The 14,848-nt window shown below is 42.8% G+C and overlaps 1 protein-coding gene across 6 annotated transcripts in view; it reads left to right on the forward strand.

The window, feature by feature from the left end:
* ATP13A5 (ATPase 13A5) overlaps positions 1–14,848 on the forward strand; it is a 129,948-nt gene that overhangs the window by 23,978 nt on the left and 91,122 nt on the right. For all 6 annotated transcript variants that reach the window (XM_089330843.1, XM_070072359.2, XM_070072361.2 and 3 more), the window contains exons 7-9: positions 1,900–2,034; positions 9,062–9,134; positions 10,092–10,220. In XM_089330843.1, the coding sequence (XP_089186969.1) occupies positions 1,900–2,034; positions 9,062–9,134; positions 10,092–10,220 (337 nt within the window). The remainder of the gene's footprint in view (positions 1–1,899; positions 2,035–9,061; positions 9,135–10,091; positions 10,221–14,848) is intronic.

Below are 14,848 nucleotides of genomic sequence, written 5' to 3' on the forward strand. Positions count from 1 at the left end.
ATTCATTATTATTTCACTGTGAGGTATCTTTTCCCCACCATTTTCCTTCTCCTCTGTGCTTGCCTTTGCTGTTTTAAATTTTACTTTTTGGTGTAGTTTTTGGTTCATGGTAAAATTGAGCAGGAGGTACAAAGATGTCCCGTATACTTGGTGTCCCCACATGCATATAGCCTCCAGAAGTATCAAAAAGCAAGTTATTTTTTAAACTTATTTTTTTTTTTGACAGGCAGAGCTAGACAGTAAGAGAGAGAGAGACAAAAGTCTTCCTTTTCCATTGGTTCACCCCCCCAAATGGCCACTATGGCCAGAGCTACGCCGATCCAAAGCCAGGAGCCAGGTGCTTCCTCCTGGCCTCCCATGCGGGTGCAGGACCCAAGCAGTTGGGCCATCCTCCACTGCCTTCCCGGGCCATAGCAGAGAGCTGGACTGGAAGAGGAGCAACTGGGACAGAATCTGGCACCCCAACAGGGACTAAAACCTGGGGTGCCGGTGCCGCAGGCAGAAGATTAGCCTAGTGAGCTGCGGCGCCGGCCCTTTTAAACTTCTTAATCAAGTACATTTTCTAATAGCCAAAGACTCTCCCCAGTGTCAGTTTGGTCTCTTAGGAAAGCAGTTAGTATTTTCTGGCACGTATTTATTAGACCTTTATTAGAAAATACGCAAGTAAGACTTTCTTCACATCTGGTTTCAAAAGAATACTGAATAAGGGACAAATTAATTATGATGGTGCTTCATCTCCAAGAACTATTTAACCAATTTTCTGCTGGATTTGTATAAACTCAAAATCATATTATCATTAGTGCATAATCTACAATTAGAGCACTATGTACCAAGCAAACATAATAGCTATAATTTGTAAGTAAAACACTTGGGATGGAGATAATAAGAAACATTAAGGAACAAAAGCTTTTTAGTGAACAAAATATATCTAAGGGTTTAAGAAACCCTTGAGATACAACCAATTAACTCATTAACAGATGCTGGTTCATTTTTAGGATTAAGAGAGAAATTAATTATAGACAGTTGAGGTAAGAAAGAGTACCACTGGTTGGGTCATTATTTCATCTAAATTATAGTAACCACCAAGAGCTGTTCCTCAAGAAGAGAAATCTTGCTTTGTTCTGCTCACTGTGTGTGTATCATCCGACATCTCTCCAGCTCCTCAAATCTGTCCTCTGTACTTTAATCATTAATAGAAATGTCAACCTAACCAAAATAGGAAAATTGTGGGAATTAAAAAAAAATGTGGAGTTACCCAAAACCTCTGGTATTTAGTATGAGATCAAAAATGTGCATGCATGGATGACTGGTTTTGGACCTGGTGACACCGTCTGTCCATGACTTGTCCCGGAAGCCTTGGGTAAGACCTTCTCTTCAGGATCCCTCCTGAAGGGAAAGGCTATGCTAAGTCAACCAACCCTTAGAAGGTGTTGCTATGACCTGTGACCTAAAGAATATGTTATTTTAAATGGCCCAAGTGAAAGTAAAATCTCTCATCTTCACTGGATAACTTTATTAAACCTGCCCCATGTGATTATATGAAAAATAAACCTGCAATAAAAATGTTCCAAATGGAAGTTCATTTTTTAAAAAAGACTGAAGCATGTTTGTCTTCCATTATATATTTGTTTAAGTTGGTAAATTTTGGATTTTGTATCGGGTAAAATATATTTGAAAATCCCAAATAAATAATTGAATTATTGAATTGTGAGCATGGCTCTTTATAATTAAAATAATTTTGCTTCCACTGTATCAGTATCTATGCGCTTAACATTATCCCTACCCAGATTAATGGAGTTCTATGTGAATTCTTAAATAATGACGTTACCTTATGTTGTGGAAAATGGAAACAAATTCTATAAAAAGATGACCTTTTCTTGAATGTTTTTGTACCTGCAGGTTTTAAATCCATTCTATGTGTTTCAAGCTTTCACACTCACGTTGTGGCTATCTCAAGGTTACATAGAATACTCTGTGGCCATCATCATCTTGACTGTTATGTCCATTGTCTTGAGTGTATATGATTTGCGACAGGTAAGAGTTGATATCTCATTTGGATTTTTTAAGTTGGATTCTATTTAGCATCTTGCTAAGGAAGGAAAGCCTATGGAATTTCCATTGAGAGCAAGGAGTTGCTTTGTCAAACGTAAGTCATCAAAAAACGAAATGCAAGGGCTTACCAAACATGGCATCTTGGGAGAAGGGCATTAGAAAGGCCAACTCTGATTATCAATGGAAGTCTTCATGAATGCTGTCTTCAGACGGACTCTGAGAGTCAAGGACAACGGTGCCCTTGACTTAAATACTGCATTTATTCTCCACATTTCGCATACAATGCTTGTGACAAATTTCAGTCTCTCTCTTAAAATTCCTTCATAATGTCCATTTACACAATTGGAATTCTAGCATATCTTTCTTTTTTTTTTTTTTTTTTTTTTGACAGGCAGAGTGGACAGTGAGAGAGAGAGACAGAGAGAAAGGTCTTCCTTTGCCATTGGTTCACCCTCCAATGGCCGCCGCGGCCGGCGCGCTGCGCTGATCTGATGGCAGGAGCCAGGAGCCAGGTGCTTTTCCTGGTCTCCCATGGGGTGCAGGGCCCAAGCACCTGGGCCATCCTCCACTGCACTCCCTGGCCACAGCAGAGAGCTGGCCTGGAAGAGGGGCAACCGGGACAGAATCCGGCGCCCCGACCGGGACTAGAACCTGGTGTGCCGGCGCCGCAAGGCGGAGGATTAGCCTAGTGAGCCACGGCGCCGGCCCCATATCTTTCTTTTTACAATTTATTAGCCTTTAAGAAACATTAAAATGTTTTTTGAATAATAACCACTGTATAAGTTTATGGAGTACAGTGCAATATTTCAATACACATACATCCTGTGTGTTGACCAGATCATGGGAATTAACATTTCTACCTCTTTGTCATTACTTTACTACTGGACCTTGGAGTTCATCTCTTTTTTTCTGGCTAAGAAAATATATAATAGATTATTGTGGACTATAATTACCCCACTGTGCTGTATAACACTAAGAACTAATTCCATCTATCTGACGCTGATCAGGTATATATTCCTTTCTTTAAGGGAACCCAAAAGAAACAGGAATTCTTGCTTGGAATGTAGGAGAAGCATTGTAGGGGAAAAACAGGTTTGATTCTACATACTCTGTAGGACAATGTTTCAGGGGGAAAATTATCTGACATTCCTGAGCTTCCAGCCTATGGAATCAAACTCTCCTTAGTGATAGTAAGAATCTGCCATTTTGAGAAATTTTATAGCAGGTGATCATTGCATTCCAAATACCTAAAAGTTACTGTCATAAGGGAAACCACCAAAGAAGTCCAAACACCACCACCCAAATACATGTGTGTATGTATTAATATCATCATCAGCTGAATGTATTTTCTCATCCTTTTTACTCTGTTAAGTGCACATACATATACAAATTTCTATAGAGATTTGATTACTTTTTAAATTAAAATGAGGTCTTACCATGCACATTAACCTGGCACTTCCATTTTCCACATTACTATATATAGGTAATGGCAATCTAGCAAGTAAATGAACAATTCCAAATCATGCTTAAAAATAAAGCTACGATCATCCATGTTATATCATAATTTATTCAACCATTCTGTTATTTGTGAGAAATAAGGTTATTTCTCAAAATTTTTGCCAACACAAATATTGAATTAAACTTTACTACAGTATAGGTATATTCTTACATATGAGTGTTTTTTTAAAAGTTTTATTTATTTGTTTGAAAGACAGAGTGTTGAAGAGAGAGAGAGAGCTGAGAGAGAGAGCTTCCATGCACTGGTTCACTCCCTATATGACAGCAACTGGGCCAGGCTGAAGCCAGGAGCCAGGAATCTATCCAGATGTCCCACATGGGTGGCAGAGACTCAGGTACTTGGGTCATCTTCCCCTGCTTTCCCAAGCATATTAGCAAGGAGCTGGTTTGGAAGCAGAGCAGCCAGGCCTTGAACCAGCACCCTAGTATGTGATGCCCATGTTGCAAGCAACAGCTTAACATGCTGCACCACAACCCCAGCCCCTGCATTTAGCATAGCAATAAAAAGCCCGGATACTGAATTAAAGGATATGTGTAAATTGAGTTTTAATAGATGTTGCTGTAAGAGGAGTCTTCAAAAAGTTCATGGAAGATGTATATTATGAAAAAAATTTCATGAATTTCAAAATGTTTGCACCAAAATAAACTTCTCTTTATATTATTATATTATTATATTATTTTCTTGAAGTGAAATAATTCCTTCTCTCAGCAACATACAAAGCATCAATTTTCCCAGGTCCTGACCAGTATTGGCTATTATATACTAATACTTAAAAATGTTCAGCTTTGTGTGCTTTTACAAATTGATTTTTTAATTTACACTTCTCTGATTAACAGAGCAAGTATACACATTTGCTTTGTCTAATGGAGTTTTGCATTCTCCTCTTGTGTGAAGCTATCTCCTGTGTGGAAAAGTTCTTTTTCATTCTCCCTTTTCTTCACTGGACTTTGACTTTTGCCATACTTTAAAAATTATGTAGTGTCGAATATGGTTTTTTCCCCCTCTTTCTTTTTAATGACTTCTGAGTTTCCTGTTTTGTTTATGAACTTCTCCCATTCCTGAGTTAGGTAATCCCTGCTTTTTCCATTTATAATTTGTTTATTATTTATTTTTAAATCCTCATTGGAATTTAGACATTCGGGTTCTGCATCTTTAACAGATCCTTAATTTCCTTTGCTGAAAACAGGGGCTGACAAGGGAATTGCAGACTTGGTGGCAGCATTGCAAAGTCTTTCTTTGAAAAAATAAAAAGGAATTAGAGGACAAACACTAAATCCATTAACAGCTGGTATTTGTTAATCAAAGCTTATCTGACGCAACCTGGAAGGCATCTTGTAATAATACTGTACTCAAGGGGCCAGGTTCCTGAAACTGTCTTTCACTTTAGATCTCAAGTCCTTAACAATCACTACCTTTCAGAACTATACAGTTCACAATGGGTCCCCACATTCATGATTATGTGTGCGGGTTGGGGGAAATGGCAAACTGTAAAATGAAAAAGACACTATTGTTCTGTACTCCTGCCCAAGAGAGGGAAGCACCGGGAGGTCAGGGCGGCCAGGTGCCTTGCTCACACTCACTCAGAAACAGTGGCCCTGGGCGTCCTGACTCCAAGTCACATACTCCACTCTCCCAGGAGCACAATCTCAAAGTGACCTGTGAACTATGCAGCAACAGGGAGATTTGGGGACAGGGTTGGCAAGAATGAAAGAGGAGCCTCTATTGCCAGCTCCACATCATGCTACTAAGCCACTGCGAAGTAATTAAAGACTTAGCTAAACAAACATAAGCTTTTGAAAATTTAAGAGGAGAGGCATTTGCCGAAGTCCAATAAGCTATTTTCCTGCATCTACCCTTACAGTCTAAGCTACAAACACTCCTGCAGACTAGTTTAGAGCAGGTGTGTGCGCCAAGCTTGGCACTCAAGTACCTACAGTGCACTGTGCTTGCATGCTGCATTGCTGGGCTCTGCCATGGGTGGCTGCTGGAAACAGCTCTGAGGGCTTTGCCTTCAGTCATAACTGAGCAGGCTCAAGAGGCCCCTGAGTTAAAGCCCTCATTACTCGATGGTGGAGGAAATCAACCACAGCAAACACAAGGAAGAGTAGCAACAGATGCTGAATAATAACAATATGCAGATTAGCCTTGGAAACTGATTCTGGTCCCACTGAACAGGAACTGCAGAAACCAGAGGGGGCCTGATGAAAATCAGGCAACGAGCTTCACAATCATAGCAAGCATCGCAGCGCTTGCCTTCTCCCGGCTGGTTAGTTGTCATAGAAACCTGTTTGTAGAGTTTCTGAGTGTGCATTAGCTCAGAGAGGATGCTTGTATTATCCCGCTCCAGCACTGTTGGCAGAAGCAGAATAATTCACTTCCATAAAACACCTATTTGCTGAGGATCTCCTATGTGAGAGACCCTGGTAGAACCAAAGAACTGCCCTGACAGCAAGGAGCTGCTTCGCCTGACCATCGGTGCCCCAACACAAGTGGAGACACAGACAGTAGAATGATGCATGTTCCTGGGGATGGTGGGGATGTAAGGAGTGGAGGTGGCATTGGATCAGGGCTTTCTATGGAGGTTTAGAAAGCATCTGCTAGAAGCAAAGTGGGTTGGACACTCCAGGGAAGAGCACAAGCAGGTGCACGGAGCATGGCAGGTTACACAGAATGCTAAGTCTGTAACCCAGCCTTACAGTGTAGTGAGTTTGGAGAGTTGCAGTCAAGTATTATTAACTCCTACTTTCCCACTTACAAGTATGTTGGTTTTCCCCCTCTTGAGTTATGCTGAAGTTGTCATGGCATTGACTGAGAAGATTCACTAAGCAAAACAATAACTTCAGATACACTTGAAAGGAAAGAGATTTATCTCCTCACAGGAAGAGGTGCTGTTTTCAAACCCCAAATGAACTTATTCATCATCAGAAAAGGCTTTAGCATCAGATGGACCTAAGTTTGATGATCAGTCTTAATATTTCATAAAGGATGGTGAGAAAGCTACTTTAACATTTCTAACTCCATTGTTTTTGTTTTTGTTTCTTATATGTTCACTGGCGATCATAGGATTGTTTTGAGTATTAAAAAGAAATCAGACAATATAGTTGAAGCACTTGGAACATAATAGGTACTTGATATTTTAAACTACTTAAACAATAATAATAATTTGATGGGGCTGGCATTGTGGCACAGAGGGTTAAAGCCCTGGCCTGAAGCACCAGCATCCCATATGTGCGCTGGTTCTAGTCCCAGCTGCTCCTCTTCCTAGCCAGCTCTCTGCTATGGCCTGGGAAAGTAGTAAAAGATGGCCTTGGGCCCCTGCACCCCATGGGAGACCCAGAGGAAGCCTCTGGCTCCTAGCTTCAGATCAGCGCAGCTCCAGCTGTTGCAGCCATCTGGGGAGTGAACCAACGATGGAAGACCTTTCTCTCTGTCTCTGCCTCTCTGTAACTCTGTCTTTCAAATAAATAAAATAAATCTTTAAAAATAATAATAATTTGAGGGATGGGCACTGTGGCCTAGCAGGTAAAGCCACTACCTTCAGTGCTGGCATCTCACATGGGTACTGGTTTAAGTCTCGGATGCTCTCAACTTCCAATCCAGCTCCCTGCTAACATACCTGGGAAAGAAGTGGAAGGTGGCTCAAGGAATTGGGCCTCTGCACTCATGTGAGAGACCCGGAAGAAGCTCCCAGCTCCTGGCTTCAACCTGGCCCTTCTCTGGCTGTAGTGGCCATTTTGGGGAGTGAAGCAGTGCATAGAAGACCTCTCCCTCTGCCTCTCCCTCTCATCTCTGTTTCTCCCTCTCTGTAACTCTGCCTTTCAAATAAATAAATAAGTCTTTTAATAATAATAATAATAATTTCAATCATGTATGTACTTTCTAGATTTCCTTGTAAGCTAGGCAGAAGTTAAAATGGCAGTGACTGAAGGAGTTTGCTAAGCAAGAAGATAACCTCAGAGACATTTAGGAGGAAGGATGTTCATCTCCTTAGAGAGACCCATGTGTGTGACTGGTTCATGCACAGGCCTGGTGGGCGTTTCAAAATCCTGCCTGACTCCAGGGTTCTAACTACAGAACTGCACCAACTTCCTAGCTGCTTCCATCATGGAAATGTGCAGCCCAGCAGTCCAGCCTCAAGGAGCCATGTGAGGGCAAATATGTAACCCACAGCTTCAGCACCTCTTCTTTTCAACTGGTCCAAATTAGTGACATTTAGCTTTTTGTGCCATGTGGAAGTAAAAATATATTTTTTCCTTTTGAATGTTAACATTGCATTCCTTATGTTCTCTTAAGGTGAAACTTACCTAATTGTGTGTGTAATGTTTGTTTTAGCTTAGTGACATCTATAACATTACAAATTATCAGCAGAATCAATCAAAATACTTTGACACTTAAAAAAGTCATATGTTTGAATTCGAGGAAGCCGCATTTAAGTACTGTTGATAACTCAAAGCCTCTTCTAGTTAGAGGATCTAAGTAGCTGGCATCCATACTCAAAGGGGAAGTGCTTCCCGGGCAGCACAGTCCTGCTCCAGTTGGCCTGGTACTAAGCTCTTTCAGGCTACTGGTGTCCTGTTGCTCAGTTTGGGGAGCTGGATGGATGAAATCCCCTCTGACCGCTGCCTTCCCATCCCATGCATTATCCTGGGAGACTCTGCCTCCAATTATCTGGTCTCCTTCTATTTCCTCCACTTTCCATGGAATCCTAGCTCAATCATAGCTAATGTCTCAATATCAGGCAAAGTTTTCTGGTTGTTATAGTCTCACAACTGCTTCTCCAGCAGCAACTGTCTTTTATATATTATTATTATTAATCACTAACACTTAGGAGCTGTTAACTCTTTTTTTTACATAAAAGGCCTTATAAGAATGAACTGACTTAAAACTTAGCCCATCTCCCTCTTCAGATAAGAAAAAAAGTGGGTTAAAATGGCTAAATAGCACCGAAGCAGCATCACCGGGATTTAAAACAGAGCAGTGGGAGTCCAGTATGCCGATTTATCCAGCAGGAAAATCGGCTTCATAAAGGAAAGAATGGCTGCTCCATACGCCATCAAAGCAAAACCCTGATAGTCCCAGGCTCTTGCAAGTACAGCCTGGTACAGATCCCCTGCTGTTCCACAGACAGGGGGACAGAGGCACAGAGAGGGAAGTAAGCTGTCCACAATCTCATTGTTCTTCCTTCTGTTGATTGTGTATCTTGGAGAAGTGAAGCCTTGGTCCTTGGTATTGATCCTTGGGGCAATTGCTAACCTGGTTTTGCATGGGAGTAAAGTAGCATTAAACTCACAAAACATTGGATGCTGCCAGTAAGGGGTCTAGTGGAGGCAGTGGTTAGAGCAAGGAAGCCACAGCACCAAAAGTAGAACCTGAGTCCTTTGCCCAGAGTTGGTTTGGCTGTGACAGCAAGCTGCTCATGTTCTGTACTGAGATCATGGGGTTTTCAGGATATGCACTCTCTAATCCTTAAACTTGACTTTAAATTGGCAGCAATCAGTCAAGCTGCACAACCTTGTGGAGGAACACAACAAAGTCCAGGTTACAATCATGGTCAAAGACATAGGTAAGTGATATGTTCTGCTACCTTCACCAACCTACTCTTTCAGGGTAGATCGGTCTCGTTTTTCCTTGATTATTAATTAGCCAAGGAAGAAGGGCTTTTCTGATAGAACACAGGACTGGGAGTCAGTGAGACAAAGGAGGCATCAAAGATGTAAAATTTAAGGAGGCAAGGCCATGCAAATCCTGAGCCGGCATCTGCAGTGCCTGACAGTGAGTGCCTTGTTAGGTTTTATGTCCTAGGCCCCTAGCTTGCCTGCCTCTCATCCCAGCTCTGAACGATTCCTGCCCAGTGCCTGGGTCACTTCAAGTTACCACTGCCCTTCACATTTCATTCATTTGAATACGAATGGATAAACCTTTTTTAAGGACCTTTTATTTCCCCGACGGACCATCTGGAAGGACCCTCTATCATGTGTTTTGAACTGCCATCTGGAACCTGGGACTGGATGGGACTTCTGGATGCTGAATGTGCACTTGCCATTTGCTCTGAGCTAGCCTGAGGTGGGGTGGCCTTGGCTCTCTGCAGGGAGTGAGGAGTTGTACCCCATGGCAGTAGGTGCTTTTTGAACAACTTACCTAAGGCTCCAATCCAAGGAGACAGAGGGTGCCATGGGGGATCAAGATCCCTGCCAACAAAAGCACACGGGAGCCAATGAGCACTTTTCCTTTGACTAAAGCCCCTGAATACTCCCTGTGGTCAGAGCACTGGCTGCGTACTAAGATCCAGATGGGATTCTCTTACTGAGCTAATCTTTTGCCATGTCCTAAGAGCCAGTTTCCTAATCCTGGTTCTCCTGGAATTTTCAGTTGAGAGTAAGAGGCTTGAATAGGTGAACAGGCAAACTGTTTGCTCTTGGCAAACCGGTTAATGAGTATTCTTGGCCACCTTTATTCATTCTTAAGTGAAAACAGGACAAAAGAAAAGCCAGGTCCTCATGGACACTTTGCTGTTGTGCAGGTTTACAGGAGCTGGAATCACGTCTCCTGGTCCCCGGAGATATTCTTATTCTTCCAGGGAAGTTTTCGTTGCCGTGTGATGCTGTTCTGATTGAAGGGAGTTGTGTGGTGAACGAAGGCATGCTCACAGGTAAGCAGGTGTTCTGGAGCCTCTGCTTCCCTGTCCAGCATCTAGGCCAGGTGTTAGCGAATTAGCTCCACTTAGACTTACCTGCCTTCCAAGATGCTCGTAAATAGATGAGGGGAACCAGCCTTGTGGCACGGCAGGTTAAGCCGCAGCTTGAAACACAGGCATCCCATAGGGGCAGCGGTTTAAGTCCTGGCTGCTCTTCTGAGCCAACTCCCTCCTAATACACTTGAGAAAGCAGTGGATGATAGCCCAAATGCTTGGTCCCCTGCCACCCAGATGGGAGATCAGGATGGAACTGTGGCTCGTGGCTTCAACATGGTCTAGACCTGGCATTATGGCCACTTGGCAGGTGAACCAATGTTTGGCAGATCTCTCTCTCTCTCTCTCTCTCTCTCTCTCCCCATCCATGTTGCTCTGCCTTTCAAATATGTATGTGTGTGTGTGTGTGTATATATATATATATAAAGTAATAGATGAGACAGACACAGTCATCTCTGTCCTTCCAATGGAGACATGATTCACACAAGCAGGAAACATTTAACAATTTCTAAGTTAAGCCACAATAGATATAAAACTAGAATTGTTTCATACCAAAGGTGATTAATTGCCCTATGGGTGAGGCTTAGAGTTCAGAGGAGGGTGAGACCCAACACAGTCTGAAGCACAATTTCCTTATAGATGTGAGACGGGTTTCTACATTATCCAAACAAAACACAGGCCAAAACACCAAACCTCCCATGATCGGGAGGGTGTGGAGATTCTGCCCAACCCTGTCCTCCATGGATGGGAAGCTACTGAGACCCAGGTTTCCTGGGCTAGGAGTCAGAGCTGCACCTTAGGGCAGAGACATTGGACCAGTGCTAGGGTCCTTCGTGCTTATCTTTCTGACCAATCTCTCAGAGCAGGAGACTTGTCCTCTAGTTACAATTCATTCATGCAGCCCTAGTTTTCATTTGCTGCTTGGAAAGTCTGCTTGTATGTGTGTAATTAGCAAGGTATGATTTGTAAAATACTCTTCAGGCAAAAACAACCCTACAAAGCACAGAACATTCTAATGAGAGACCATATAGCCATACAGAAAAATAAAAGCTATTGGTCTTTTGCACTTACAAATTGTTGAATTTTTCTGTTTCCAAGTGGTATAAGGATGGGAGGCAAAAAAGCACACACAAAACTCTTTAACATCTCCAAAATTCAATGGTCATCCCTTACAGTTTCCTGAATTGTCCACTACCAGCAGATTTCACTTTAAAAATGGGTCTGCTTAATTTAAAATTGAGACAAGAAAATGTCGTAAACATGAAGATGAACGTATAATTACCAAATATTTCTGTAATGCATTGAAATCTAGCTGCCTTCTAATAATGGTGATGAGGATTTGCATGCAAATCATATCTCTTATCCACAATGTTGCCATAGTACCGAGTGGGCCAGCCTCATGGGCGAGACCCGCCCTGCTCACGCCGAGGCAGCCCATGCTTCGCACAGGAATGGCTTCTCTCCAGCATGGCAGCACACACCGGGGGGGGGGGGGGGGGGGGGGGAGAAGCTGGGAAGGCTCACTGCCCTGGCTCTGCTCTTTCTCTCTCACTGATTGTGGTATACAGTACTTGGTAGATTCTCAGGAAAACAGAGAGTTCCACAGCAGTAGAAATGGTGCACACTACTGCGTTTGAAATGTACAGAACTGACCTAAAATGACCTTAAAAGGCCAAGTGGCTTTTCCTGGTGACTGTTTCCAGAAAAACAGTCAGTAGCATTAATATCTGTGCAACCTGAGTACTTATAAAAATATATTTGGAGACGCACACACACACACACACACTTCCTTTTCATTAACTGCTTCAAGAAACTACTTCCCAGAATGATCTAAATACTTTATTGCATAGCCTATATAAATCCTCCCACTCCTGTGCTTGTTTGTGGAAAGGCTTCTGGTGGAACCATTGAGCACTGGGATTAGATTCCTGAACCAGCAGACGTCTTCTTGGGACATTTGTTTGTAAGTGTAACTTGAGTATTTTCTCCCTGTGTGCAAAAATGGTTCTTAGCATACAGGAGTCTTTCTTTATGTAAGAATGAAAATAGCAACGACTGCACTCCTAGCATCTCTATAGCAACTTACATTTAATAAATAAATTTTACATCTCACTTCGTCTTGCCATAAAACAAATTAGAGTAGAAGTTATTATAATATCAGCTTACAAATGAGAGAACTGAGGTGCCACGAGACCAGGGCTGCGGAGTTAGAAAGCAAAAGAATCAGAACTGGGGGTGGCACCTGCTCCCAGACATCGAGGACTTTGGGGGTGAGGACGGCAAGGCTCCAGGGGGCAAAGCCGCTGACTTGTTTTCGGTGCCGGTGGCTGTGGCTCCCAAGCTGGCATTCCCATCCCCGGCAGCCGCTCCGCCTCCTGCACCTCCTCCCGGTGCCACAAGCTCCTCTGTGCACCTGCTTTTTATTTTGGCTACAAAGTTCGCCATTCCTGAACACAGAGTCTGGCGCAAGCCAGTTCTCCCCATTGTCAGCATCCTCCCAGCTCCTACCTGGGTACCCTGAGTTCTGCAAGACGTTGGCGAGACGGGTGTGGCGAGGGAAGCCCTTATACCTGTCGCTCCCACTCCCCTCTGGGCCTGGCAACCTGAAGCCTTCAGCCCGGATAGTGCGTGTTCTCATTTACTGCTGTGAGGCAGGTGCCTCCTCTCAGGGCCTCTCTTCCTTCTCGCAGTCCAGGGACGTTCCTGCAGCTAGCGGTGCAGTAGAGGGAAGGAATGGCAAGCAGAAAGCTTTGTCTTCCCTCTCAGAAAGTCCCTAGACTATGTGATCAAATGATGAACGACGTTTGAAACTCCAAAGTCAGATACCAATGCTCCTGTCATTTTTTTCTGCCTCTTTTCCCAAGGCCTCGAACCCATTCAGGATCTAGTTCCTCCCAAACAAGAGGAATTAAGAGGCAAAAAATAATCATTGTGAGGTAGGGAGGATGTAAATCTAATATTTTGAAACTTTCTCTTAGAGTAGTAGCTCATTTTTCTTAGTCCTCACATGTATGAAGCATCCTGCTAACATTTTACATGTATTTTTTCATGTAATCTGCAATTCTATCAAACTGGGTGCATCTGAGGCCCAGAGAGGGTAAGTGATTTGCCCAAGATCACACAGCTTAAAAGTGATGAAGCTGGAATGTGGGTGCATTTGTTCATTCATTCATCCCATGGGTGTTTATTAGCAGGCATGCTCCTGGAGATACAGCCATGCCGGAGAAGATACAATTTCTGCCCTCATTCTAGCTGACACTCTACAAGATGAGACAGAAGACATGAGAGTATATACATGGCACACATGTCAACAATTCTGACTTCTATGAAGAAAATGCACAAATCCAGGCATTTTCATCTCGAGCCTATTTGTGAACCTACTTCTTCTTAGGGATAATTATGGGGCAGAGCGGTGGCACCCACTCTGCCGCAGTTCCCTTCCTCCCTGTCTACTCATCAAGTTACTGACTTATTTGAGACACACATTCATAAACCATGCAGGAACCTGCACTGGGTATTCAGGGCTTTCCATAAACAGTTCTTTCACATCAATATCAGGTCAGACAGGTATAGCTGAGAGACCAAAAATTTTCTTCTTTTCATTTTCCCCTTTCTTCCTCTTTTTCACGTGCTTTCTCCCTTTCTTTGGATCATTCATTTCATAAAAGTCCAGAAATGCCTACTATGTGCCAGGCACTGTGTTCCCCGCAGGGGTCACCAAAATCACAGAGAAACGGCCGCTGCTCTCAAATCCTGTGCAGCCCACAGGTACCAGAATGGAAATAAACAAGGACTGAGTATTTCTTTTTTTTTTATTTTTTATTTAATGAATATAAATTTCCAAAGTACGACTCATGGGTTACAATGGCTTCCCCCCCCATACCGTCCCTCCCACCCACAACCCTCCCCTTTCCCACTCCCTCTCCCCTTCCATTCACATCAAGATTCATTTTCGATTATCTTAATATACAGAAGATCAGCTTAGTATACCTTAAGTAAGGATTTCAACAGTTTGCTCCCACACAGAAACATAAAGTGAAAAATAATAAATGATTTTTTTTTAAATGATGATGAAATCAGATCAGACCTATTGTCATGTTTAATCCCAGTGAGAGTCAAGTTGGGAATTGATAATTTCTTTCTTTCTTTTTTTTTTTTTTTACAGAAGATCAGTTTAGTGTACATTAAGTAAAGATTTCAATCGTTTGCACCCCCATAGAAACACAAAGTGAAATATAATGTTTGAGTACTCGTTATAGCATTAAGCCTCAGTGTACAGCACATTAAGGACAGAGATCCTACATGAGGAGTAAGTGCACAGTGACTCCTGTTGTTGACTTTACAAATTGACACTCCTGTTTATGGCATCAGTAATCTCCCTATGCACCAGTCATGAGTTTCCAAGGCTATGGAAGCCCCTTGAGTTCTCCGACTCTTATCTTGTTTAGACACGGTCATAGTCAAAGTGGAGGTTCTCTCCTCCCTTCAGAGAAAGGCACCTCCCTCTTTGAAGACCTGTTCTTTCCACTGGGATCTCACTCACTGAGATCTTTTTGCCAGAGTGTCTTGGCTTTCCATGCCTGAAATAC

This window comes from Oryctolagus cuniculus, chromosome 4 (genome assembly GCF_051225735.1).
Source record: "Oryctolagus cuniculus isolate XC-2025 breed Fujian yellow rabbit chromosome 4, ASM5122573v1, whole genome shotgun sequence".
Taxonomy (NCBI): domain Eukaryota; kingdom Metazoa; phylum Chordata; class Mammalia; order Lagomorpha; family Leporidae; genus Oryctolagus; species Oryctolagus cuniculus.